This window comes from Aspergillus fijiensis (assembly GCF_003184825.1).
Source record: "Aspergillus fijiensis CBS 313.89 unplaced genomic scaffold BO72scaffold_70, whole genome shotgun sequence".
Lineage (NCBI taxonomy): Eukaryota > Fungi > Ascomycota > Eurotiomycetes > Eurotiales > Aspergillaceae > Aspergillus > Aspergillus fijiensis.
Window position 1 is genome coordinate 106,192 of NW_024469046.1, and position 26,581 is coordinate 132,772.

The following is a 26,581-nucleotide window of genomic DNA, read 5'->3' on the forward strand; positions in this document are numbered from 1 at the left end:
TGCTAGCACATCGAAGACTTGCTGACGGCGTCCACATAGATGCAGCGGCCAATAAAACATATGATCGCTAGCGAAGTGTGATGGGAGTTTGAACCACCATGAGCGGTCGACACGGCCATCCCGGAAGGCTGAGTGCATCATCGCCCAACTGTCTCTCACGCACGCACTCTTTCGCCGGCTAGTCGTAGGGTAGAGTAAGTTGGAGAGAAAGAAAGAGAGAAAGAGGGTGTGTGTTCCAGCTCGATTGGGCAGGCAGTCGACTGTACGCTTACCTCTGTTACGGCCTTGGACCTGGAAGTGTGCGTATAAAGGCCGCAGCCTCTCGAACCAACATTGAGCGACAAAAGCACGAACAGTTCCCAACTCAACGTCTTCACGACACAAATCCGCAGCATACACTTCCTCGCGATCTACGACTGCTCGAAGACTGCTTTCTCCTCTCAACTTCTGTCACTTTTCTCATTTCCTGCTGTTCTTGCGCCAGAGGACCATTTGCTAGACCTTGTCTTTTCACCATGGCACCCCAAGACCGACACAGAGCTCTAGAGTCATCGAACATGGAGCGCGTTCGCATGGCTGAGTGGTTCAGCAAAGAAGATTACACGGTGGCCTGGATCTGTGCCCTGGCGCCCGAATTGGTGGCAGCAGCAGCGATGCTGGATGAAACATATGCGCCACCTGCGGCTTTCCGACAGGACCCCAACGACTCCAACGTCTATTCCTACGGACGGATAGGACAGCACAAGATCGTCGTCGCATCACTCGGTGCTGGCATGTCCGGTAAGGTACCTGCGAGCACGACTGCGACCAACCTCTTGCGCAGTTTCCCGAAAATCCGCTTCGGTCTGATGGTGGGCATCGGCGGCGGAATCCCAGCCCTGATCGTCGAGGACTCGACCGACGATATCCGCCTCGGAGATGTGGTGGTTTCTATGCCCCATGGCGAATATGGTAAGCTGCCGTTTTCGTTTTATCTCTAGTTCTTCGGTTGCCCCTTCCCTCGCTTCGTGGCAACGGCTCACACATTCCGGCAGGTGGGGTCGTCCAGTACGACCATGGAAAGATCGTCCACGAAGGTCAATTTGTCTACGCCGGATCGCTGGGGAAGCCACCGGCTATCCTCCTGAAAGCAATCCAGAGCGTCCAGAAACAGCATGACATGCGGGGCAGCAGCATCCCACAACTACTCGGGGAGATCCTGAAGGAACGGCCCAGGATGGACGTCAAATACCGACGTCCAAACACAGAAGACCATCTGTACCAGGCCGAATATGAACATCCTGCTGATGCAAAGAACTGCAGCCGATGTGATGCACGTCACCTGGTGCAGCGGCCGGCGCGGGAAAGCGACGAGCCCGTCATTCACTATGGGCTCATCGGCTCCGCGGACCGGGTTATGCTCCACGGCCCGACTCGTGACAAACTCCGCACAGAGAAGAACATCATCTGTCTGGAGATGGAAGCTGCGGGGCTGATGGACAGCTTCCCCTGCCTGGTGATCCGTGGGATCAGTGACTATGCCGACTCCCACAAATCGGACCGGTGGCATGGCTATGCTTCCATCGTGGCCGCAGGCTACGCCAAAGAGTTGTTGAATTTTGTGCCGGAGCTGACCCGGGAGCCCACGGCGGTGGAATTGATGTCGGTAAGTGATCGATGAATAAGAAGCCACCACTTTGTTTGTGATAGGATCTAAAGTGTAAGTCTTCTTCTAGGACATGTCCAAGACGCTGGATCAACTCCCAGCCCAGATGATGAAGATCGGCCAGGTGTTCCAACCCCTCGCGTCGCCTCCGCAACAAGCCGGGATCGCATTTCGAAGAGATGGGCTTTCGTCCAAGGCGCCAGGTTCCCGGAGTGGCGCCCAACGCCATGGGGCATCATATTCCGCGCCAGCAGGCCAGGCGAAGAGAAAGCGAGTCTAAGTACTATCGTGAGCGAACATGTTTGGGCGCGCAGCGAGATCGAGAGAGACTAGTTGAGGTCAGCGTACCGGGGCACCACCCGCAGAAGATGATATCCAATATGCAGTTTGCACACGTCGTCCGTTCGTCTATGATCCGTCCGACAAATGGATTATTCGGTCTCGAGCCGAGGGAACTGTTGGTAGAGATCAAAGCTTGTGATGAGAACATCGTGGTGTCTCCTGGAGACAATGTGATATGGCCATGAGGCTAGTTAGATCAATTTGATGAAGCTGAGACATCGGAGATACGGAACGACATTTTGAATTCATGGTGGTTGGTTGGTTGAACTAGCTAAGAGATCAACACGTGAAGCAACCTTGAAACGCCTCGGATCACGTGGACAGATTACTCAGGAACGCCGGCAGCTGGCCAGAACCCGAGTTGACGGGGGGGGATTGTGCAGCGCATGAGAAGCTGCTTTCATGCTGCATGGAGCTTTTCATTGTTTACGGGGAGACTGAAGTGACTCATCTGGTGCATACCACGGCTTACAACTTTCTTGACCGCTCGCTATCATCGCACATCTTTGAAGGATAATATAATATCACATTCGTGTGCTTGACATATCTCTCGGCCAGAAATTCTGAGCAAGGCTGGTGTGTCACGCGGCCCAAGCGTCACTGACGTTGTGGCATCAACAACAAAAACACCCAGAATATCGCTCAGCGCAGCTTTCATCCTATGACTTTCGCGGCTTCCAGAGGCTTTGAAGGCGTACTTAGACTGCTAATAGAGCATGGCGCTCGAATAGTGTATGAGAAGTTCATACCTGCACTTTTCGACGCCGTAGGGCGTGTCGACAATGGTGGTTTGGCTTTCCCTCCCAAGTGATGTCGATCCAAGCATTAGCAATGGCTGGTACCCTTTCTTGTTACATGTAGCCTGATGTGAAGAAGAGGAACTTGTCAAGCTCATTGCTGGACAAGATCAGTATCAGTGCTTTTGACTCATTGCTGCCGTGTCACGGGGTCACGAGCCCGTAGGGAAGCTTCTGCTGAAAAGAGGCGCGAATCCTAGCCTTCACGGCGGCGGTATCCATGTAATCATCTCCTCCCAGAAAGGTCACCGTGTCTTCAAGCCACTCTTCAAGAGCGGCGGCTACTTGTCTTGTGTGAACCCGACTAGACAGGTGGTCCTGGTTCTCGGTCGTTGTTCGCGTCGATGAGGCTGCCATCGCGTTTTGCTGTTTCCGAGGCGCGCATCGGAAAGCCAGAGATTGAGACGGGCATACGTCTCTAGTAACTGCAGCGGTATCTGGCAAGCTGGCTGCAGTCCAGTTCTTATTGGGCAGTCCGACCATCGACTGAGGTTCGCAATGCTTGCCAACGGCCTGCTCTGTCTTGCGCACGGGATTGTGCCCACCATGCGACTGTTCAGCTCCTTCTACGCGAGACAGCTAACCAAATACAGTTGGTCGAGAGCGATATCTTAGGGTCGTGATGTGCGTACGGCACGATAGGCTTATACGATAGTGGAAACATCGATGGAAGCAGTTGAGTGATTGAGATTGCACCGGATATAACCGGAGTTAGGATTAGCATCAACCCACCCTAAGACCGGCTTTTTCGCCTATCTTCTTCGCTCGACAGCCATATGAGATTTGAGTCGAGATCCAGGCGGCCTGTCGATGCTGACACGATAAATTTAAGATTTGCTGAGCACGATACGCATAAGCTCTGTCGGGACCTCGTCGCTCCCAGTACATCCACTTACTGCTGTAAGCCCACCGTTGCCCGAGAGCGCAAACCAGCAAATAGCCCTAAGGCAATGGACCAACGTACTCAGGCTAATTCATTTGCCCCCTTAAAAGTCTACGCATTACTTCTACTGATGTCTACAGGATGGCTGGTGTCGCAACCCGTACTTTGGTGATAATGGGCAAGGTGGAGCATGCAATAGATACATTCGTCAGCTTCATAACGTCATTTCCAAACCATCATAGCACATATCAACATCATGAGGCCTCATATCAACATTTCAAAGCACATATCAACATTCAAAAAACACACCTAAATTCCCAATTTGCCTCCAAAAGTTCAAACTCCAAATTCCCGTTTTGTCTCCATGACTCCGTCCAAGATCTCCATGCACCCAAAACTCCCGATTCTCGCATTTTCACCAAGACTTTCCGTCCAAAAGATTCATGTCCTGCAACAAGTTGAGTCCGACAACGCTCGGAGATGTATCACCTATGGTTGGAATGACACATCCCGCAATCAGTCGTGAGTCCGACGACACTCGAAAACGTGCCACCTATGGCTGGTATGACACATTTTCACAGTCCCCGTATCGTCCGAAAAACAGAACTTAGATCCGATCAACGTTGTGAGTAAGGCAGTACTCGCAAATGAGGCGTTCGCAGTCTTGACACTCATACAAGAAGAGGACACTATTGCAGATTTCGCATCCGGAGCCGCGTGGGCGTCCATGTTCTCTGCGCAAGAAAGTCACACAGGTGTGCCGTTCATTGATCCTATTTCGTGGAGGGTTGAGCGGCGCTTGGGGGGGTGCGCGGGGTGGAAGCGGGACTCGGCGGCCGGTGTTGTTTTGATTGCGATTGCGTGCTCGATGACGACGGCCGTGATCGCGGGGTGGAAGTGGAAGTGGGACGCGGCGGCCGGCGTTGTTTTCATTGCGATTGCCTCCTCGATGACGAGGGCCGTGGTCGCGAGGTGGCGGCATTACCCATTCGGGGTTGGCGAAGTGGTTCCCACGTTCATGTTGGGGGCAGTGACAGGTGCGCCATTTCGCGCCGCATCGGTAACAGAACTGTGCACCACAGCGACATCTATCACGCAAGCACTCGATGTTAGCATACCTGGTCTGTCCGCGGGGCAAGTCTCAAGGTTAGCTCTCAGGGATGCACTCACCGCATGTGATTGCAGCCCCGAGAAAGCTGCACGACTGCCTTGCACGAGTAACACCGTCGCCATCCTTCCTGCTCCGCGAGCGCCAGCGTGGCTTGGATGGCCGGATCCTCAGGGCAGTCGGCGTCAAAGTGGAATGGGTTCATACATCGAGCACAGGTCAGGTTGAGGCACCCGGTGCAACGGGCCCTGTCTCCTGTGATGAGTTCCGGTCGAATGAAGGCGCCGCACGCCCGGTTCCCGCAGTAGACGCGGTGGGCTGTGGTATGTTCAATCTCGCGGTGGTGGAAGGTTTCGATCTCATCCTCGTTCAAGAGGTCCTCGACGAGTGCAAGCCGGATCTCCTGGCCGCAGCACTTCGGTGGAAACAGCGATTCGTCGTGGAGGGACTTGGTGAAGAGCTGCTTGATGCAGTCGTGGCAGTATTCGTGGTCACAGCCAACACGAGTTACCTCGCTTCGTTGGAACTGGTCAAGGCACACGCAGCATTCGATATTTGTGGTGTTTCGTCCTCCCCTGGCTTCTTGGCCATCATTGTCCGTCATCGTGGCAGTGGTGGAATCGATATCGATAGATGAGATGAACGGTTTGATGGAGGATTTGTGGTTTTTTTGTATCTGGGATAAAGGACTCTCTGTTAGATGGATGAAGATGGTGATAGTTGATGAAAGATGGATGTGAAACTCACGTTGTTGGTGGACAAGAACAAAGGTTAATGGAAGAGAGATGGTTGAAGGAAGAAGAAAGGAAGAAAGAGAAGAAGAGTTGAAGATGGTGAGAAGATGCTTTTATGTTCGAGGCCTGAGACGCGAGACACCCGACATCTTGCTTACCAAGAGTCCTGGTGATGAAAACTGTGAATAAAAGCGAACTCATGAAGCTATTCACGTCCTACATCAACAGGCAAGCTGTGAGCTTGCACGACCAATCACCTACCAGAACCCAGCCCCACACAGCTCTACCATCACATGCAAATCCCAAAACGGAAATCGTGAAGCTATACCGGCTGAACCTGTCAATAGGCACTAGGCAGCCACATAACCTCATGAATAGGGGACAATAAGAAAATCTAGTTATTGATACGTAACTGCAGAGCGGGGAAATCTCTGTCAGTTGCGGGGTAATCAGAGTTTTATATCAAAATGGCACCAGCCCAGCTGCGATGAACGAGACTTTGTGGTGCCAGCCTGACTGATCTTTTGGCAGAGAGTTCTGCTGCAGGGGACGAGGACCGGGAAAGGCCTCTTCTTCCTTGATACTACGTGGCCTTTGGTGATTCCAGATGCTTGATGTCTACAGAAAACTTGTGTATACGAGGCTAGCAGCGAGGCCATGATCCTTGACCACACCTGCCATGGAGAAGTTGATGAGAAACATCAGCGATGCCAGCCGATAGGGGGAGGATCCCAGTGAGCAGCAACAGCGAGGTCCTTGATTGGAGCATGCTCTCGTCCTATCAAGACGAGCCCAGTTTTATGAATAATATGGTGATTGCCAAGCTTGATGAGACCGGCATCACCTGGCCAAGATGTTGGCCTCTCGCCTCTCGTCAAATGCAGAAATGACAAGACCGTCTTCATTCGAATGATATGACATGCTGACCGCTGGACCAAGCATTTGAAGAAGGCATAGCACAATAATTCAAACAACACTTCATACGATACCACAGGCTAAACGGAGCGCAGTCTCAGAGTCTGATACAAGGGGAGCAGAAATAATGGTGGATTCTGGTGGATTCCAGGTCATCTAGAGAGTGGGATTTGATGATGGAGGCACATATTCCCTCGCGGGAGCTGGCAAGCGAAGCCCAAAAAGGAAGTTATGAAGCCTAGAACAACCATCGCAATATCTCCTATACATGACATCATTCCCTCGCAAGATCCTTAAAACGATCGGGATAGAATATTGCTACGCGGAGTTGTATAGTACGTCATAGGCTTTAGTTGACTCATTTTTTTAACATAACTAACACAAACTACCACAGACAGAGCAAAGAAGGGCTTGATGACTCGAAGATACGCCAACCTGTTCCTACTCAGGAAACCCGCCTGACACACTTCAACAACTCTTGATGAATACTAAAATTATGCTCCGTCGGCGTGGCCATCAGCGGCTGCCGTCCCGCAGCGGTTCTGTTGCGGCTGATGTGACGATAGAGCGCCCCGAGTGCAGGCAGGTCGTAAGGCGACGTGATGACCAGCCCGTTCATGTGATGGAACAGAGAAAAGCCCGCCCGGCTCGGCGAATACCCGTTGCACTCAAGGTTTAATTGAAGCAGGTACGGGAGAGAGCACATACCGGTTAGGACCGTGGCCCAAGTTCCCGAGCGCAGGCGGACGTGGGTGAAGGAAATGGATCGGAGTGTATCTTGAAGAGCCTTCAGGAAGCGAAGCAGGCATTTCGAGGGAATTTCGACGCCAAGCAGACAAAGAGCGCGAAGGCGCAGCGATGGAAGGACAAATGTGTCAAGGCCTATAACCCACGTTGTGAGAGTCAGTGTCTCGAGATTAGGGGCGAGCCCCAACAGGCGGAGCACCCGAGCTGCATGAGACTGGGTTGCAGCAGCAGCAGCAGCCTCAGGATCAGGCGATCCTTGCGCTATGGTGTCGTAGTTGAGGCCGGGCGCATACAACACGAGGTGTCGGAGACGCGGCAGATTGTCGTTGGTATGGGGCTGTGATGAGGAAGAGATGGCGTCGAGGATATGCCGCAAGGAGTGCGCGTGCTCGAGGTGGAGGTGAACCTCGGACAGACTGGGGAGCTCGACGTCGCGCAAAGTCCTGGCGACCATGTCAAGATATCGGTCTCTATCACATGGCGCAGGGTCGCAACAGGGCTGGGCGAACACGATCTCTCGCAGACCCGGAAACCGGGGAAGACAATCATTGAAGCCCTGTTGTAGCTGTTGGAGATATCGAACGTCGTCGGCAAGGTTCGCAGATTTGGATTGCATATAGAGCTCCGGGTGATAAAATGCGAAACTGAGGTGCCGAACACAAGCGGCCTGGGGGCTGTGTGATAGACGTTCGAGGCGCTCCAGAGAATCTGGACTATGACCTCCCACGGTAAGGGCCTGGAAGAGTAAGACTGAGGCACTGCGATAGAAGACTCGACCGGTGAGACGTAATGCGGCCAGTTGACGCTTGGCTGTAGTAGTTGTTGCGAGAACGTGTTTTGGTTTGCCCTCTCTCAGGCAAGGCATGCGGTAAGAAGGCTTCGGCGAGAAGAGCTCCACCACGAAGGAGAGGATCTGGACGCAATGATTCAGCTCAACCCCAGGACTCGAGGGTTACCAAGCTTACCTGGTCCATGATCTCCGTAGGGAGAAGCTCCATCGTGGGGTTCGAGGATAAATGAATACGTGCGTGAGATGACTCCGAGCACTGCGGGTAAGATACTGAATGATTTGATATTTCGTGGCACCGTCGATGGAGACAAAAATGAAGAAGTAATTGGGTGGGTGTCCCTGCAACCCACGATATTATGGCATATGCATCTTGGCCCATTGACATCACAGCATGGGATCGCATTCTACACATCATCATTCTTAGGCAACCTTCCGAAACTGCCTCCCGAGGCCGCAACAGAACAAATCATCATGTCATCATAGCGGCGTCTATCAAAAGATCTCCTTTTCCGACAAGACTCCAACAGTTCGAGTCCCTGCCAACTGTACATACCTCCCCAGCGCCATCATCGGAAAGTAATGTGCATAGAGCGCATATCCAAGATAGAAAAAGTTCGGAAATCCCGTCCCAGTATACCGGCTCTCCTCCCACGTTGCTCCTTTCCCACTGCCTTCCTGCTTCGATTGCGTCTGAATGAGATAGCCAACACCTCGTTCGATAGCGGGGGCACTCGGAGCCAGATACGGCAGCAAAGCCATGACGGCCCACCCCGTCTGTGACGCCGTGGAATAATGATCGAGTCCGACCCGACTGCCGGACCGATAGGTCTGTAGGCTTTCGCCCCAACCCCCGTCTGAGTTTTGAATCGACAGGACCCATTGCACGGCTCGCGATGTCAAGGCGGGGATGCGGCTGCTATGTTTGGTGAAATACGTTAGACCACAGAGGACATTACTCGTGCCGTAGATGTAGTTGCATCCCCAACGGCCGTACCACGATCCATCCGCCTCCTGAGTTTGCGCGAGATACTCGATGGCACGGTCGGATGCAGTACGCATCTGTGACAGCAAGTCTGAGCCCGCGTAATCCGCAACTGGGCTCCGGAACAAGAGACCAAACGCTTCCAGCACCCGTCCCGTGACATCTGCCGACGACGGATCGCATAGACTGTCCATATCACTGAATGGGATCTTGTTCAGGAAGAGCGCATCGTTGTTGATGTCGAACGCGCCCCAACCGCCGTCTTTGTTCTGCATGCCCAGGATCCAGAGCACCGCTCGGATGACATTGTGGTGCGTGAGGTCGGTTCCGTGCTTGAGGAAGGCGATGATCGCGGCCGCAGTGTCGTCGACATCCGGGTACCAGGTGTTGAAATACTCGAAGCTGAAGCCTCCGGGGATGGTCTTGGGGCTGTAGACCTGCCAGTCGCCGTAGGGCTGCGTGAGCTGGCGATTCTGAATCCACTTGATGGCGCGGTGTAGTCTTTTACTGTCCTTGGGGTGGAAGGCATCACATAAGGCGATGGACATGAGGATTGTGTCCCAGGTTGGGGAGACGCAGGCTTGCATGCGCCGGCCTTGCTGGTCCTCCCATGCAAACCTCTCGACAGATTCCAGTGCTTTGACAACGGGTACATCGGTGAGCTGAAAGCCCTCCAGTGTGAGGGCCAGTAAGCCGAGATGCATAGGCGGGAAGATGCCAGCCCAGTCTCCGGAGTCTTCTTGATGGTCGAGGATCCAGGAGATACAGCTGCGACGACTGTAAGCTCTAGTGGGGAAGAATCGAAGTCCGTTTAGGAAGTGCAGCACGTGGTCGATAACCAAGAACAAAGTCACCAGCAAGTTCAGTCCAGTGCTACTCGCAGGCCGCTGGTATGGCACCGATTTATCCCCAGGGTCGAGCCACAGCTCATCCAAATATGTACCGTCCGCTGCACTCCCCGGAGGAAGAGGGTAAATCGGACGATGGTGGGACACAATCAGCAGGGGCACGATCGTGCTGCGTGCCCACGAGGCGAACTTGTAGATGTTGATCGGGGCCCAGGCGGGCATGAAGATGAGCTCCGCCGGCAGTTCGGGCACTGCGTCCCAGGGGAACAGCCCGAACATCGCCAAATAGAACCGAGTGAAGATGCGGACTCTGGCCACGCCCCCGACACTCCGGATATACTCACAGGCCTTGCGCATCGCCGGGTGCTCGGGTGAGAACCGGAGGATTTTGAGAGCGAAGTACGCCTCGGTCGAGGTCGAGATGTCACCGGGATAGTGGGGCGCAATTCCCCAGGAGCCATCTGGATTCTGCTGCGAGAGAAGCCATTGAATGAGGGGCTTTGCCTCTTGGGTGAGATCCAGGCCAAGAGACAGTCGCAGGAAGACATATTCGGCCGTGATAGTTGCATTGGACCGTAACTCGCCACACCAATGGTTGTCTTCTCTCATTTGCTCTATCGAGTACTGGGTTGCTTTATCAAGAGCATCGCGTGCGGCGCGAATCATAGGTCCAGGGCTTAAACCTGATGAGCCTGGCTTTGCCGTAAGGACCTTTGTGTGCATAGTTACTGTTCAAGATTAGAGTGGCAATCAGCAAGTATGGAGAAAACTTTCGGTGAATGGGATTGTCAACCAGGCAGATATACACCGGACTTTATCCCCTCTCGTGCGTGGAGGTGTCATTCGGTCACACGCACTTAAGTGACAACTGGACCTGTTCACGGTCGGCATTGATTCAAGCTATCTGCATGTATGGACTCGGATAGATTCTGATATTCTCATCACATCGGTTATTGCCCCATGCGGAGCCAGCGAAGGATCAATGGGCTTTGAGGTAGCTCGAGATTTGGAATCCTCACCACCATTTCAAGTCGATTGAAATTCGATCGTGACAAAGTCCAAGCCAAAGTGGAGCCCGAAATAACTGATGATTGGGGTGAAAGACAAAACTACTGCAGACCGAAAGAAAATAGTGCGGCTGATATCGTATTCGTGGTGCTGATGAGGTGATCCGAATATGATAAGCCCTACCCGGCTGGCCCAATCGCCTCATGATCGACACTCGGCGACCTGGTCACAATCACTAGGCTCAATGTGATTGAAGTGCCTGCAGGACCCCCACACGAGCTACTCAATGTATCATAAGTCTCGTCACGGCCACCTCGCCCCCGCGAAACCTGATTTCTTTCACCTCAGATTCGAGCTCGTCATATTAGTTGATTGAAGCCAGCCGTCAGCCCACCTAGCGACGGTGGTCGACAAACAAATAACATGATGTTGGTTCTCCTGGTTAGTACAATTTACCTCTTCTGATGGACGCAGTCTAATATGATCCAGGTTGTTGTGGCGATCTTTGCCGCCGCCGTGATTTACGATCGATACTTCCACCCTCTGGCCAAATTTCCAGGCCCAGCTATTGCAGCAGCGTCTCCGGTTTGCAGCTTCTCTCCACTCTTTCAATCACCAGTCTAACTTTAACCGAAGCTATGGGCAATGCACGCCCGGTACTCAGGGAGACTTCTTCCCAAGCTACGAGACTTGCATGAAAAATATGGTACGCTACCCATCACCTATTTCTGAGAACCATTTACCTGATTCCACACAGGCCCGGTTGTTCGAATCTCCCCCAACGAACTATCCTTTGCAAGCCCCCGGGCGCGAGACGCAATTTACAAGGACGAGTACACCAAAGGCTTCACTCCAACGCAGAACAACGTCAGTTTTGCGATCGATGTCGTGATCGGAGACACCACGGCGCAATCGGCCACCTCCCAAACAGACCATCGAAGTGTGCGGTCGCAGGTCAAGGGGATTCTGGCAACCTATCCCACACCAAGCCAGGAGCAGATTCATCAGACCTACCTGATGGAGCTGGAGGAAGAGCTGGACACCGCAGCCCGCGGAGGGACGCAATACGATCTGACGGCCGGGATGGACCGGCTGATCTGGCAGTGCATGGGGCATTTCTTCCTCGGTCATTCCATTCCCATCAGCACGAAAGAGACATTTGACTACTTTCGGCGGTGGGATAATGTGTACACCGCTGGTTTGGACTTGATGTTTTACATCGGTCGCTTGCCAGGGGCATCGGCCGTCGCGGCGGTTCTGCTGAGGACGATTCGGAATCTTATGACGACGGATTGGGTGCAGGTGAACACTTTCAGTCGGATTCAGGAGTAGGTTCCTCCCCACGAGATTGTCTGCTCGGAATGCGGCGTGTCTAATTGTCCCGTAGACTCACAGACCGAAAAGAGTTCCGCGAGAGCATTGTCGCGCAAAAGCTGGGGATCGTGGACGGGGCCGACGGAAAGCCCGAGTTAAAGCGCGCCATGGCACATATCAGTCTTCTTGTGTGAGGGCATCCCCAGTATGCCATTCAGGCATCTCCATGCTATAGAGCTAACAATTGTGTGAACAGAATCGGTGGATATGACCCTGTTTCAGCCGCCGCATCCGCCGTCTTCTACTACCTACTGCAACATCCCAAAGCGCTCGCAACGCTGAAGCACGAGCTCCGCACCGCTAGTCCCCGTGAAGAAGCTTGTACAGATGAAAAGTTGTCCCAGATCGCTTACCTGAATGCCTGCATCCAAGAAAGCCTTCGACTACAGCCACCAGTGAACGACGTGGGCGCCAGAATCTCCACCGGCATAGAGGTAGATGCCGTCTATGTGCCCAAGGGGGTGAGTCTAGCATCAGAATTACAGCTGACTAAGATTGATATTGATGTTATACGTAGGCCAAAGTCTTCGTTGACAAGTATTCGATCCACCGATCTGCAAGGTACTTCAGAGACCCCGAACGATGGGACCCCGAGCGGTGGCTTGCCACCACCCCCGAGTCGGATTTGGCTGCATTTTCGGCCTTCTCGGTGGGCACCCATGCTTGCCCGGGCAGAATCATGGGTCTGCGGGTGCTGCGTCTAACTATCGCGAAGCTCTTGCTGAGCTATGATTTTCAGCTCGCTGATTCGAAGTTTGACTGGGATCGCGATGCGCATTGCTGTCATGTGTGGCAGGATTTTCGTGTGGATGTGAAGGTTAGCAAGGTTGGGGCTGTACAGTAGAATTAAAGGCATGGAAGCTGAGAGATCTGATTTTGACGAGAGATGGGCTCATCTTTATGACTAGTCGACATATCATGAAAAGAGAACTAGAGATTCAGTTGCCTAGACTAAGATAAGGAAAAAGAAAAACAGGGAAATGACCAAACGTCTGGTTGTCATTCGATGCGATCACGTCGAATACCTCAACGCTTATCAACCTTGCGCTTGACAAGTCAGATAAAAACCTCTCTCTGCTATCCACAGGTTTCCCTTATGTGAAGTAGGGTAGAGACTTGGTCCTGCCCTTGGAAGTTTGCATGAGTGTAATTGCTTGTAATCGAATGTTCGAAGGAATCTCTGGAAGCCAGTGCGAACATCGTTGGCCAACAGAGACCAAGTTCATAGTCAGGCTGATGAGAATCCACACTCACCAAAGATTATGCAAGGAACAGCCAACAGTGTGCTCGTGATGTTATACCGGTTGCCAACCAGCACCAAGTCTGCACCCATTCCTTCAATTCCGGCATTGCCCAGATTGATCCGATCGACATATCCACAACGCTCCACATCGCTCCACCTCGGAGAGATCCCGAACCAGCCTTGCGGCGGTCAATGCTTCAAGACCCTTGTTTGACTGATGCGAAATGGAGGTAACGCGGGCGAAGAATTTCCGTCGGGATGCTACCGATAACGAGGGAGGAGGAGTTAACATGACGAAATATGCCTGTCTCTAAACAACTGACAAGAGGGGAGTGATCACTGAAAATGTTTATGCAGATATAGAAATCAGCTTGTCGTGATAAATGTGCTCATATTTGAATTCGTCTGTATACCTGAGCTTGTAGCTGATGGTCCCTAATCCTTTTTCGAATGCTATGTACCATGCCCGCTGTTGACGACTGGGTTCTTTGTTTGTATAGGCTAATGAGATGAGGATCAAAACAGTACGACAACCAGCATCACATTTCAAACAGTCTCAATCAAAAGGATCCACAATCAACCTCTCTTCCCCCTAACAAACGACCGCTCCACCTCCTCCAACGACTTCCCCTTCGTCTCCGGCATCCACACCCAACACACCGCCGCGGTGACGAGCGTACACCCGCCGAACAAGAAATACGCGGCGCAGCTACTCTTCGCCAGCAACACCGGGGTGATCAAGGCGACAAAGAAGTTGGAGATCCAGTTGGCGCCGTGGGCGAGACAGGTGGCGGAGGCGCGGGTGCGCTGGGGCTGGATCTCGGCGGCGTAGATCTTGCAGCTGACGGCCCAGGAGACGCTGTAGATGGCGGCGAACAGGTAGATGGCGACGATGACGACCCAGCGGCCGGCGCCTGTGGACTCGTGGACGGCGTCGGCGGCGTACAGCGCGCCGATCACCAGCATGGTGGCCGCCAGCCCCAGGCCGCCCAGGATGACGTTGTGGCGCCGGCCCCAGCTGTCGGCGTAGATGAGCGCGGGAACCGTCACGGCGAAGATGACGATCCCCGACACGCCCGAGGCGAGGAAGCTGGCTTGGTCGGAGGTCATGCCTGCTTGCTCGAAGAGGAGCGGGGCGTACTATTTCCCTTGAATTAGTATGCGTGATGAGGGTGGTTGGGCGGAGAGGGAAGGGAAGAAAGATCGTACGTAAAGGACCCCGTCAATCCCGGCAAGCTGTTGCATGGACATCAGGAATAGACCCAAAAACGTCCGGTTGCGCACGTCCGGCTTGAACGCGTCGAACAGGCTGGTCTTGTGGCCACCCTTCTCCGGGACCGATCTCTCGCTGCGCTGCGAGAGGACTTGTTCGAGGGTATTCGGGGCTAGGGTGCTGCCAGTCGGTGCCAGCGGGTGGGTGACAGCCTCCTCGTGCACGTCGTAGTCGTCTTCCTCGCTTAGCTCCTCCCGATCCGCCGGGCTGACTTGGAGATACTCCCAGGCGCGCGTGGCCTCGTCGGAGCGGTTGTGGAGGGTGAGCCACCGCGGGGACTCGGGCAGCCACAGGAACGCCGCGAGACCGAAAAGGACGGAGACGCCGGCCAGGAGGGTGAAGGGGGTGCGCCACGCCATGGACGAGTGCAGGCGCTCGCAGCCGTAGCAGGTGAAGAAGCCGACCACAAGGCCGACGGTGACAAAGAGTTGCGGGCCAGTGGTGAGCGGGCCTCGTTGCTTCGGAGGCGAGATCTCGCAGATGTATCTGTGGAGATAGGTGGACGCAATCAGCAACTCTTCCACTATGCGAGTCGCAAGTGAAGAGGTCGACTTACACAACCAGCGTCCCTAGATACAGACCCTCCCCGAGTCCCTCCACGACACGGCCGACAATAAACATGGCCAGATGCACGGCGCCCGCTTCGATGGCCGCTCCGACCCCGAAGATGAGCGCCCCCAGACTGATGGCCCTGGGCCGTCCAACCCAATCGGCCAGTTTGCCGCCGAAGAACGAGGAGAAGGCAGCGGGGATCAGGATGGCGGAGACGACCAGCCCGTGAACGATGGACGAGAAGGAGCCGAATTTCTGCGTAAATTGCTGCATCACAACTACTGATCCGATGATGCCGGTGTCCATCCTACCATCCAGCCAGTGGTCAGCGACTGTTTCTCTCGGATATAAGCGTGCAACTCTTGAAGACAGCACCCACCCGAACAGGAATCCCCCCAGGGAGCATAAAATGCTAGCCCAGACATAGCGCGATAGATGCACGATCAGCGACATGGTTGCGGTGTGGTGTCCCTCTCGCTCTGGAAGATAGTGCTGGGATATATCTTTCTACGAGTAGACCGTGCCTGAAGACGCCGTTTATAAGCCTCGAAGGCTTAAGTGACCCTGAAGAATTTTTTTTTCCAGGTGGGATCTACACGTTCGCACAACATCGTCACACTTCGAGACCGCGATAGGCGAAGGAATTGGAAGCTCGGGAGCGATTCCTTCACTCTCGGGAAGATCGCCTCTTTCTGCGGCGTCCGGCTCTTATCGTTTATCATTTATCGCTTGAACACGAAGTCAGTGGGGAACAGTGGATTGATTAGATTAGTCCAGCCAATGGGTCTAGACCTTGTTGTCATCCAGCTCGGCAGAATTACCTTTGCTTTCTGGGTATGCTCCCCACTACCTAGTACTCGCAAGTATGAGTAAAGTGCATTGCAGCTTCACGTCATAGGTATTTGTAAGCTATTGCCAGCGCATCGAGGCGCACAGTTCTGACTGCTGCAGGTAATTCTTTGCGAGAGAAGCATATCGCTACAGGATTTTGGACGAACAATGCACCGCAACATGTGCGAAATTCTAAGGGGCTCTAGGGCTGCCTGTACCCGTCATCCGCAGCAGACTCGCTCAGCCCTAACACTGAGCCACAGACACCTCTACCCATATTATCGCCACCCAGAAAAAGCGCCACTACATACAAAAGCATCATGCCAGCGCTCCCCCAGCCGCCCACTGCCGCCGCAAGTCCTGCACCCGATACTCGGTCGCCCACGTCGTCTCGCACTCGACCCGGCGCAGCAGATCCACCACCAACCGCCGCTCGGGCACTCCCTCGAAGCACTGGCCGGCCACGAACAGGGGCTGCACCGTTTGCGGGAGCATGGCATCCGGCAGCCCCGCCAGACTGATGCCGCAGACCTCGCGGGCGTGGCGCACCACCTCGCCCGCGATGCGCCGGTAGTTGTGCAGGCGGGCGGTGACCGTCGACCGGATAGCGGTGGCCTCCTGCGGCATGTTGCTCAGGAGCAGGATACGCGCCATGTGGTAGGTTTGGATGGTGACGGCGCACATGGGGACGGTGAAGACGATTGCGTCGATGGGGTTGTTGTCGTCGGAGGCATCGGTGTCTCGGTGCTCGGGGGCGGGGCGTCGCGCGATCGGTCCGGAGTCTGTGGAGAGAGACAGGCGGGTCCGCACGCAGGGGGTGAAGGAGGCAGGCAGGGTGTCGTGCCAGGCGCGGAGCTCGAAGTCGAGTCGCTGCCATCGTTTCAGCAGATCCTCCTGCGTGGTGCCGAAGGATGGCCGCTGGTCCGGGGGGCTTTCGTAGTCGCCCGGGTTGATGCCGTCGCCGCTGGTGATGTAGTTGATGATCTTGCCTGTGAGCCAGATGAGAGCGTTGCTGAGCGTGGCTTCATCGAGCCAGGGAGTTGGGGAGGAGACATGAGGGGAAGGCGAAGTGGAGGGGACGGCCGGGGTGGTGGATGCTTTAGACGGGGGCAAGAGGTGGCCGTATGAGGAGATGCTGAGGCCGAGATTACGCCAGAGGATGAGATCGGAGAGGTCCAGACGGGTTTGGGTCTCGTTGATGACTACGTCCACGGCATTAGAACAGAAATGTATGCGGAATCGCACATGGCAGGAAAGACAACCTACAGGCGGAGAGACAGTCCTGCCGGTAGAGACTCCAGAACACGGAGCGCGAAATGTGCAGCAGGGAGTCAGGCAGCGTCTCTGTCGAGCCAAAGGCATCGGAGCTGCCACAGTACAGGTAGGGCAAGGCGCTGAGGTGAGCCCGCCATTCGGTGCTGGGGGCATCGCTCAGCTCGTACGTGCCGAGGATCGCGACCACGGCGAACATCTCCTCGCGCCGATCATCGGGGATCTCCAGCGCAATGGCCTCTTTCAGGTGGTGGATGGCCTGGTCGTAGAGCCGCACGGATTCGTACTTCCAGTCGATTGCCCTGATGATCCACTGCAGCGGGCTTTTGCGCAGATGGGGGAGCTGCGATATCCGCACGGAATCCCCTTGACAGAGGCGGTGCAAATGTTTGGCGGCGAGGGCACAGGCAGCCGCCCTCAACATCGGCCGCGTGGCCGCCATGATGGGCACCTTGATCGAGTAATACGCATTGGAGTCGAAGCTGTCCAGCCACTGACCGGGAGCTGCCTGGAAGTGTTGGATCAAGACAGCTGCCAAGATTCCATTCTGTTCGGGTGGCACGGGGCTCCGAGCAGGAGTCGGGACAAAACTCTCTTCAGCAGCAGCAATTGTCGAAGGCGAGGCGACTACTAGGTGGTTTTCATGATCATGATGGTGCTCATCCAAAGGGGATGTCAATTCTTCGTCGGCAAATGGGTCTATGACCTGAACAAAGGTGACTGTGGGGCAGGGTCAGTGCTGTTCGCTCATCCGTGAGACCGGAAACCACTGTACGGTGCGAGGGGATTGGGACCCATATCTGAGGGCCTTGCGGAAGCCAACCGCCCCCTACGTCGCGGTAGAGATCGTTGACGCTGGAGTGGCGAAAGATGCAGTTGCTGGAAAAGACACAGTCTCGAGAGGCTTTGACACAGGGGCCGCAAACTGGCCGTGCTTCGTCGCATTTAACCTTGCGCTGTCGACATGTCACACTGTGAAGGCAGCTAAGAGGTTACGAGGTGATCATCTTGGTGGCATTGGGGGGTCAAAGGCATGTTACCAGCCAAAGTAGGAGCGCATATCTGCCCGGAGGCATTCATATTATGCAATTCGAGGGCGAATACGGAGATTATCCAGGGAAAATAACAACAGATGCAAGGAGGCTTGATGTTACAGAGGAGATTTGGATGGGGAAATTGGGAGATGGCGGGGTAAAGAGGGAAATCCTGCCGAATTTCGCGGGGTGAAAATTTTTACTGCGGTTCAAACCGTGGAAATGTTGGCGATGCTCCACCGCGGCCGGGAATAGTCGGAGTACTATCACAAGACAGTGCGTCGGGCTATAATTCCAGTATTGAGTAGTCAGTTAGTCATAGCTAGTCAAGGTCTTTCTCTGGCAGTAGTGTCAACAGATAAATGTACTAAGGTAGTATATGAAAGGATCAAAGCTGGCTGGCATATGTCATAGATAAGTGAGTCAGGGCTGACTGATTGTCCCGGGGAAGGATGCCGAGCAAAGAGGGCAACCTTGCCGAACAGCAAACGACCCTCGTATCTTCTGCAATCGACTGGGCCATGAGCTGCAGCTAGCTTTATCAGATCACACTTTTGCTATCAGTTTTCTTCCTGCGCAGCCTGTCCCTGAACCTCCATCTCCCCCAAGGTCCTGAAGATCTTCACCTGCAAACACAGTATATCCTAACGCTTAGCAGGTTTGCTGTCCTCCAAGACGGCTACAGTTCTTCACGTATTCACCAATAACTTCAATATCAAGATCCGGAAGTTTGACGAGCTTTGGATTAGGCATCCGGATTACATATTCTCCCATACGGCGTGAGGGATGGAGATTGGTGATGGAGATTGAAAGCAGATCGAGGGAGTGAAAGGGGGAGGGACTTCAGAGGGAAATTCTATCCGATGCCTGAGGCATGAAGAATGGTCACATGACCCGGGCAGGGCTGATTCCCTCACCATCGGCAGACCCTCGCTCTCGCAGTCACATGCTGTACATTTTCGTAGCATAAAGAGGGAGCATATGATAACAGCACCAAAAACTTGAAATTTAGAGAAATTTCCTTAGTAAGTTGCCGCAATCCTGATCGATCTGGTTTCCGGCGGATGGCGTCGTCCCTTCGACCAGTGCAATTAGCAGTCTCCCCGAAAAACCCCTCTGTCCAGTCGAGCGCACAAAAACCGAATCTCCTAACCAGGGACCAGGCGCCTTGGCCAGCAAGCTAAATCTAGACCGTGGACTGGAACGGTCACTTCCGCTTCCGCGGGTCTCACGGGGATCCACACCTGAGTGATTTCTCCGCGAAGGGTCTGTGATTCGATCACCAAGGCAGCCGCACACAGCTCGGGGTGGTCGGCACCGGTGAGGGAAAGAGACGACGTTTTCCGGACTCAGTTGACCAGTCCACATGATAAGGAAGGGTGATGCTTTCCTAGATACGTGGACGCGGTGTGGTGGTCACACTATGAGTGTGTTATTTTCGTCTTGGAGTGGGGTGAATGGGCGATCCGGGTGATCCGGGATGGCTGGATGCCTCAGGCATGCAGGATCACACCCATTGAATCATGGCAGGAGTGGTTATGAGGTGAGGCACCGGTTGCACTTGTTGCCTAATGAATGTGGTGGGAAATTGATTAATACTCCGCTGTCTCGGTCCACTGAATCTGGTGTCTCGCCTAGTGGTGTTCAAATGCTGTGTACTGCACTACTGTCCAATAAATCCATTAATGCATTAGTTCAGCTCTATGATGCATATATACAAGCTTCCAGCTAAGTCCTCCTAGATTGCTGTTCTGAACCCCGAAACCATGAGGCAACACACAGTCCCCTCAGAGATACACGTAGCAGAAAGGCCCAGCAGTCGTGCTCATCAAGTCGCGCATGGCGATGGGTTGACCGTTGGCATAACCAATATCAATGACAGTGTCGAGAGTAGTGTTGGCCGACGGGGGGTTGTTCATGAAGGTGCCCGTGCCGGAGATGGCATTCTGGCGGTGCTTACGGTCGAGGTTCTGCCAGATCCACCAGACGCGGTCGATCATGCCGTGGTGGTGCCAGAAGGCCACATCGCCGGGGCTCACGTAGACGTCCCGACCGGGATCGCCGCCCATGGAGTAGTGGCCACCGCCGTGGACACCAATCGAGCCGCTGCCGGGAATGCCTTGCATCGTCATCTCGAAGTCCCAGACGTCGTCGTTGTCCAGGATCAGAGAGACGATCTTGGGGTAGGTGTTGTACCGACTGAGGATTTCGGTGGTCAGCGACCGCTTCAGGCACCGGGGGTTGTAGTCCAGCGGGTTAGCCGCCATCGAGGTGTTGCCCCCGGGCAGGGAGAGAACAGCCGGACCCAGGTTGACCTTGTAGTCCTTGAACGGGCCGCTGGTGATGCAGCCGCCACCGGTGCCGGGCGGGAGGTCAATGGCCGGGTAGTCACCCAGGTAGAGCATCACGTCCGGCTGATCGGCAATGGGGGCTCCGTTACCGGACATGGAGGTCTCACTGCCGTCAAAGACGGGTGAGTTCTCCATGTCGTGGGCGTCAGCGCCCCAGTCCCAGTAAGGGTAGTCGCCGGTGTAGCCACACTCGTCGCGCAGGGCGGACTCGAACTCGTAGATGAAGTAGCGGTGCCACGCCAGGAACGTGCCCGTGTAGTGGATTTCCAGGGTCTGGTTGATGTGCGTGGCCACGAAGTCGTCGTAGCGGGTGCGCGCCCCGGGGACCAGGTCGGCCGGGGTGCGCGAGGGCAGCTTCTGGAGGCAGAGGACGGAGTTGATGTACGCCTTCTTCTGGGACTTGGAGAAGGTACGCCACTCACGACGCACACGCAGCTTGTCCAGAGTGCAGGTGCCCTCGCTGCGCTTGGTGCTGTCCGAGGGAGTGGACAGGGTGTCGGTGGTGAGGTTGTAGGCAAAGGAATTCAGCTGTTCCAGCTGCGACAAAGCCACGTCAGTCGAGCTGGAGGCACTCGTGGGGAGGGTGGCCGTTGCTGTCTCGGCCGCGGGGAGGGCCCACGACCTTGAGAGCAGCAGGCCCAGAGTGAGAGTCTGGAGGGCGACCATGGTGGCGATGGCAGATGTCACACCACTCCTGGGCAGAAGGAAAAAGGAAGAGAAGGGAGAAGAGAGGGGAGAAGGAAAAGAAAGTTAGAGTTAAGGAGGCTGGGCGGGGAGTAGCAGGTTGAATGAGGGAATGATTGTCAATTTAACGGCGGCGCATCTCAAGCTATCTACTGTGTACAGCCAGTGCATCGATCGGGCCACCCAGCGAGCTATCTTAGCTGCATGCTGCACTAGGACTCGGCCTGATAGACAAGGAACGGAATTGTTAGGACCGAGGGAGAAGACGAGAGAACACAAGTCCCCACCCACCCAACCCCCACGCACTCAGCAGCATGGCGACCAAAGTCAATTAGCAACAACGTGCTGACTGGCTGGCCTTGGCCAGGGGATAGGATGTAGTGTTGCCTCGGGGGAGAACTAATTTGGATGACCGGGATTTGAGAGGCGGACTGGCGAGTACTAACCAGGGATTATAGAATGAATCACTTTTGGATTACTGGGTTGGTTAGGGTTGGAGATGCAACCGGCGACAGCACAAATTCATTGACGTCCGTCTCTCCAGTCAATCCTCGGTCCCTGTCCCCACTGCACTCCACCCGGGTCCACTCCGGCCAAAAAGTTAATCAATCTGCCCATCCACCCAATTTTAGGGGTACAGGGTGCGAGTGCGACACTGCAAATCATCTGCCCAAGCCGAGGTTGAAGCGACTTGGCAGGTCCGGTGGCACTGGCCGATCCACCCTGGGCTGGCTGGCCCTCCCTTAGGCGCACGGTCCATTGGCCAGGTTTTTGGTCCGTCAGTCGTGGCTTGAACTATGTGGTTGGGGACTAGGATAGGAAGAGTAAATGAATGACAAGGGTCAGAAAGAAGCATCGGTGCAGGCACCAACTTGGGTGGTGTACGGAGTATTCCTACTAACTATCAGATGGCCACCGTCCAGGGTCTGCTACCGGATCCTGATCGTCGCCCGAGATCGAACGGTCAACCGTTGGCTCCGGAAATCCGGTCGCGACCGGACGCCCATTTTTGGTGAGAGGGATCCTGCGACGATCGAATTCCTTAGTCAAGCGAATGCAGCTATGCATCCTGAGGGATCTTGATCCTCGTGTTCCTGACTCTTCCATGGTCGCATGGCGGACCCGTAGTTCATGCACCTATCCTTGGCATGGTCGTCACACCAGCTCTGTCTACTCCTGGATATTCATAACCCGGCCAAGGTCAAGCATCGCCCAGGAAATAGCTAGCTAGCTCAGCTCAGCCCAGTCCTTCGTTTTTCTGTGGTGAGCATGTCGACCATCGCGCATCCGGGCGGCGCGGGCCTTCCTGATGATAATCAAGGGCCACGCATTCTGGCGGCCACCAGCATTGTGACTGCTGGGGCTGCAATCACTGTGCTCGCCCGCATGTATGTCCGCATTTTCCTCATCCGCAATGTGGGGGTTGATGTGAGTGTTGTCTTCTGCCTCGCTTATACCGAAATTGATTGTGCTGACCAACCTCGAGGATTATACCATGCTGCTGACCATGATCTTGGTAAGTCACTTGGGTCATCTCTGTCTAGCCGGGTGATATCTGCAATACTGTACTAACATTGCGGCCATCAGTCCCTCAGCGGATGGGGAATCATCATTCCAGAAGTCATTTACGGCGCGGGTCGACATACGGCCTACGTCGAAAAGACGGCTACCAAAGCGATGCATCTGAACTTTGCTACCCAGGCGATATACATGTGGGCTATTGGACTCGTCAAGATCTCCATCGGACTGTTCCTGCTACGGTTTGCACCGCGCAAGGGCTATCGCATTTTCATCTGGGTTGTCATCGGTCAGTGCTGTTTCCACTATGTTCTAGCTCTTATCCAACTGACGACATATAGCTCTGATGCTCATTTACACCACAATCTGTTTCTTCGTACGTGGTGTTGGTTTTGCAGATGACAATGTGAAGCTGACTCCTGACAGACACTCATTTTCCAATGCCATGACATGCGGAGTATTTGGGATTTCTCGGTCAAGTCGAAATGCTTTGCCCCGATACAGCTGTTGAAATTGAGTTATACAAATACAGGTACGCATGTTAAACGAGAGATCTTGCTTGTCGTCCATTAAACAAACTTCTAGCTTTGAATATCCTGACCGATCTGATCTTTGCCATTCTCCCTATCTTCATGCTCAGGTAAGTCTAGCGGATCAGATCTATGCTGGAAAAGACGGAGCCCTAACACCAGCGCCCGACAGACATCTCCAAGTCAACAAACGAACCAAGGCTTCCTTGATTTGCATCCTAGGATTAGGTATATTGTAAGACTGCAAAAGTCCCTTTAAAATAGTATAGCAGCGATGAACTAATCAGATCCAATCGTACGTACAGTGCCTGCGCTGCAGCGATCGTGAAGCTCACCGTGCTTCCCAACTACGGTCGCACGGGCGACTTCCTCTGGGATTATTCTACTCTCACGATCTGGGTTGTGTAGGTCCCCCTTCAATACCCTGCACGTCAATCCTCCTCATACGCTAACAATACCCCCCTGCGAAGTGTCGAATCCAACATGGGCATCGTGGCTGGCAGCCTCCCGACCTTGAAACCCCTCTTTAAGCAAGTGCTGGGCAGCTACGGCTCACGCTACAAATCGCGACCCTACAACTACCCCCAGCATAACACATACGGCAGCAAGGCCTATCGTCTGCGCTCCATGTCCCGCTCGCAGCAGCACGGCCAGTCGCAGACCCAAGCCAGCCACCACGACCCCGAGCCCTTCCCCAAGAAACCGACAGCAACCGCCACCACAACCACTGCCACGGCGACCTCGTTCCCGGGGCACGACAGCAGCGATAACTCGAGCGAGGAATACATCCTCTCGCCGCATGAGCATGACACAATCATGCTGACAACGGAGGTAACCGTGTCACATTCGATGCAAGCCCAGGCGGAGCGGAGTCGCGCGGCGGCTGCATTGCAGGGTCGGGGGTTCGATCGGCTGGGGCCGGGGATGGTGTAGACTTCTTGGATCCTTGCGTGTTGTGTCTTCTCTCCTTTGATCCCTCCATTTCTCCTCTAGGCACTTCTTTCAATACTAAGTTTCCTTTGTTTATTCGATATCCGTGTCTTGTTAATGGAAGAATGGATACATGGGCTCGGTATCCCGGCTAGGGCGTTTGGAAAGTGTGCCCTAGCCCCAGGAAGGTAAGATGGGTGGACGACAGTCAAGCAGTGGAAGGGGTCATGCCCAGCAACAAAGAATCCTGCTTCTATCCGAGATTAAATCACTTTTAGTCAGAGGTCGGAGATGAGGTTTGCGACTCACCGACAGATAACCTTTGTTTGCTTCATTCACCTAGCGGGAGTGAAGGCAAGGGTCTGACTCGCTTAACCAGGATAGACGGGAATTGATATGAATGACCCGCGTACTCGTGAAGTGACCGGTGCATGTGAAACCGGTTCGCAATATATGGGTGGAGATGCAAGCATACTAGCCTAGCAGGGGCCAATGTTCGCTTGGGTGGCGGAACATCACATCCGACGGGGGAATTGCGGGTCTGACAGGGGGGGGGTGCGAGCCATCGCAATTACGGCACCATATGAATTGCTGGTACGGACGGCCTGGTCCTACGACTTTAGCGCTTACTGGAAAATTCCTGGTACACAGCTCGCCTATGGATGAGATTAGGCTAAAAGACTAGATTAATGTCAGTGAAATCTCACAAAATGCTTGATCCAATGCAAACAAAACCCCTCACTCAGAAATAGATTGACCGTTCCACTCTCATGCCGTGAGCCACTATAGCTACTCCGTATACCTACGTGTTTACAATGCAGATGCCGCGTAGTGAGAAACAAACCCTAGCAACAACCACAATCATCGTCGCTTCAAGTGTAGTCCCCCAGAGCATTCCGTCGAACCTGGCGCATGTCCACATAATCCGGCCAGCTGCAATACCACTCCAAGAATTCTGGAATCGAATCAAACAAGGGTCTGCGCCCGTACAGCGTCGCGGGGTTCTCCTCGCTCGCCTCGAAGAAAACCACCCGCCACGCCCAATGCCCGTACGCGGAGTCCGTACCATTCTCCCCGATCACCCGACAGTACGCATAAGCACTGTACCACCGATCCTCATGCATCCAACCACCACACCCTATCAGGAACCCAACCTTGACCTCCAGATCATCATCAATCGTCCCATGGAGCCCCACCTGACCGAGGAGACTATCCTCCAAGTACCCTCTCAGCGCCTCCCGCTGCGCCTCCAAGTCTCTGAAACCCTCCACCTCCCGCTCTGCCCCTTCCTCTACAAACGCATACTCAGGCACCCCAATGTAGAACCCCGGCACAAAAGGCGCGATCCCCAGACGCCGGAAATCCGGATCGCAGACCCCGTTCGCGTATTTCAGGAAGAGCACTAGCTCCTCACACCGCGGGATCGCATCCGCCTCCTGGGCTTGGCCGTCATCAGCCACCGCCGCGGAGCACACCTCGTGGAATGTCTCCAGGTACATCTGCCGCCACGCCTCCGTCCGCAAGCGCGGGGGACACACCCCGTCCATGTACTGGTGGTACAGCGACGGCACCTCCGCCAGACTCGTCACGCCGCGGACCTCGCGGTCTTCGCGGACGGGTCCGGGCGAGACGAGATGGTTCCAGTGCGGGTCCGGCCCGCCGATGCCCAGATGGTCCCAGTAGTCGCGCATCCGCTGGAGCTTGGCGGCTTCGGTGGGGAGGTGCAGGCCTTCGATCTCGGTGACTCGGTCCTGGAGGAAGCGGCGGTTGGCGGTTTCCATTTTGTGGCGGAATTGCGTGATGGCGTGGCGCATGGTTGCGTCTGCATCTCTTTCGGTCTCTGCCATTGCTGAGGGAGAGGTGTCAAATAAGTGGATGCACAGTGGATGTACGGAATGAGGTGCTCCGTGCGGACGGACTCTTATGGATAGTATATCTGGTATCTTTGGTAGTTTTATACCATTAGGAGATGACTCCTGCTTGGTGTAGTGTGGCCTGGGAAGGATTGTGTAGCCTAGAATACCGGATCTAATCAACGGGCCCCAAGGGTCATTACCCCGCCATGCTCATGTCAGATTGCCGGTTGGGACCTGAAATAGGCCACAGCCTACTAAATCGTCCTTTTTTTTTTTTCGTTTTTTTTTGCAGGACGCTTTGAGCTTTAACTGAGCAGACCATCACAAATCTTCA

At 54.5% G+C, this 26,581-nt stretch overlaps 9 protein-coding genes across 9 annotated transcripts; 3 read left to right on the top strand and 6 right to left on the bottom strand.

Annotated features, from left to right (window-relative positions):
• Positions 1-111: 111 nt before the first annotated feature.
• BO72DRAFT_452440 (5'-methylthioadenosine/S-adenosylhomocysteine nucleosidase family protein) lies at positions 112-2,337 on the top strand. The gene is made up of 3 exons (XM_040945722.1): positions 112-951; positions 1,035-1,645; positions 1,716-2,337. Exons 1-3 carry the CDS (start codon positions 558-560, stop codon positions 1,923-1,925), a joined length of 1,215 nt encoding a protein of 404 aa, XP_040796714.1. The 5' UTR covers positions 112-557; the 3' UTR covers positions 1,926-2,337.
• A 1,937-nt stretch (positions 2,338-4,274) lies between these two features.
• On the bottom strand, positions 4,275-5,379 carry BO72DRAFT_388826 (Rcat domain-containing protein; the record flags this gene model as incomplete). The annotated part of the gene is made up of 3 exons (XM_040941738.1): positions 4,275-4,495; positions 4,622-4,755; positions 4,838-5,379. 3 exons carry the CDS (start codon positions 5,377-5,379, stop codon positions 4,275-4,277), a joined length of 897 nt encoding a protein of 298 aa, XP_040796715.1.
• Positions 5,380-6,869: 1,490 nt separating this feature from the next.
• BO72DRAFT_500741 (uncharacterized protein) lies at positions 6,870-8,169 on the bottom strand (the record flags this gene model as incomplete). The annotated part of the gene is made up of 2 exons (XM_040948923.1): positions 6,870-8,084; positions 8,137-8,169. 2 exons carry the CDS (start codon positions 8,167-8,169, stop codon positions 6,870-6,872), a joined length of 1,248 nt encoding a protein of 415 aa, XP_040796716.1.
• Positions 8,170-8,453: 284 nt separating this feature from the next.
• BO72DRAFT_439113 (terpene cyclase/mutase family protein) lies at positions 8,454-10,457 on the bottom strand (the record flags this gene model as incomplete). Its single annotated transcript, XM_040943400.1, has 1 exon — positions 8,454-10,457. The coding sequence occupies one exon, from the start codon at positions 10,455-10,457 to the stop codon at positions 8,454-8,456; it is 2,004 nt and encodes a 667-aa protein (XP_040796717.1).
• Positions 10,458-11,225: 768 nt separating this feature from the next.
• On the top strand, positions 11,226-13,150 carry BO72DRAFT_531678 (cytochrome P450; the record flags this gene model as incomplete). The annotated part of the gene is made up of 7 exons (XM_040950385.1): positions 11,226-11,240; positions 11,289-11,384; positions 11,436-11,505; positions 11,557-12,127; positions 12,187-12,303; positions 12,370-12,634; positions 12,691-13,150. 7 exons carry the CDS (start codon positions 11,226-11,228, stop codon positions 13,015-13,017), a joined length of 1,461 nt encoding a protein of 486 aa, XP_040796718.1. The 3' UTR covers positions 13,018-13,150.
• Positions 13,151-13,992: 842 nt separating this feature from the next.
• On the bottom strand, positions 13,993-17,786 carry BO72DRAFT_480797 (uncharacterized protein; the record flags this gene model as incomplete). The annotated part of the gene is made up of 5 exons (XM_040947655.1): positions 13,993-14,556; positions 14,626-15,175; positions 15,246-15,548; positions 16,419-17,274; positions 17,339-17,786. The coding sequence occupies 5 exons, from the start codon at positions 17,784-17,786 to the stop codon at positions 13,993-13,995; spliced, it is 2,721 nt and encodes a 906-aa protein (XP_040796719.1).
• Positions 17,787-19,956: 2,170 nt separating this feature from the next.
• BO72DRAFT_267727 (tyrosinase family protein) lies at positions 19,957-21,688 on the bottom strand. Its single transcript, XM_040940180.1, has one exon. It carries the CDS (start codon positions 21,393-21,395, stop codon positions 20,166-20,168), a length of 1,230 nt encoding a protein of 409 aa, XP_040796720.1. The 5' UTR covers positions 21,396-21,688; the 3' UTR covers positions 19,957-20,165.
• Positions 21,689-22,682: 994 nt separating this feature from the next.
• On the top strand, positions 22,683-24,394 carry BO72DRAFT_388902 (integral membrane family protein; the record flags this gene model as incomplete). The annotated part of the gene is made up of 9 exons (XM_040941742.1): positions 22,683-22,841; positions 22,900-22,929; positions 23,001-23,220; positions 23,273-23,307; positions 23,358-23,463; positions 23,517-23,571; positions 23,634-23,696; positions 23,767-23,865; positions 23,932-24,394. The coding sequence occupies 9 exons, from the start codon at positions 22,683-22,685 to the stop codon at positions 24,392-24,394; spliced, it is 1,230 nt and encodes a 409-aa protein (XP_040796721.1).
• Positions 24,395-25,263: 869 nt separating this feature from the next.
• BO72DRAFT_388869 (uncharacterized protein) lies at positions 25,264-26,262 on the bottom strand (the record flags this gene model as incomplete). Its single annotated transcript, XM_040941739.1, has 1 exon — positions 25,264-26,262. A coding segment is annotated over one exon (999 nt), but the record flags the coding sequence as incomplete, so codon positions are not given.
• Between the last annotated feature and the right edge of the window lie 319 nt (positions 26,263-26,581).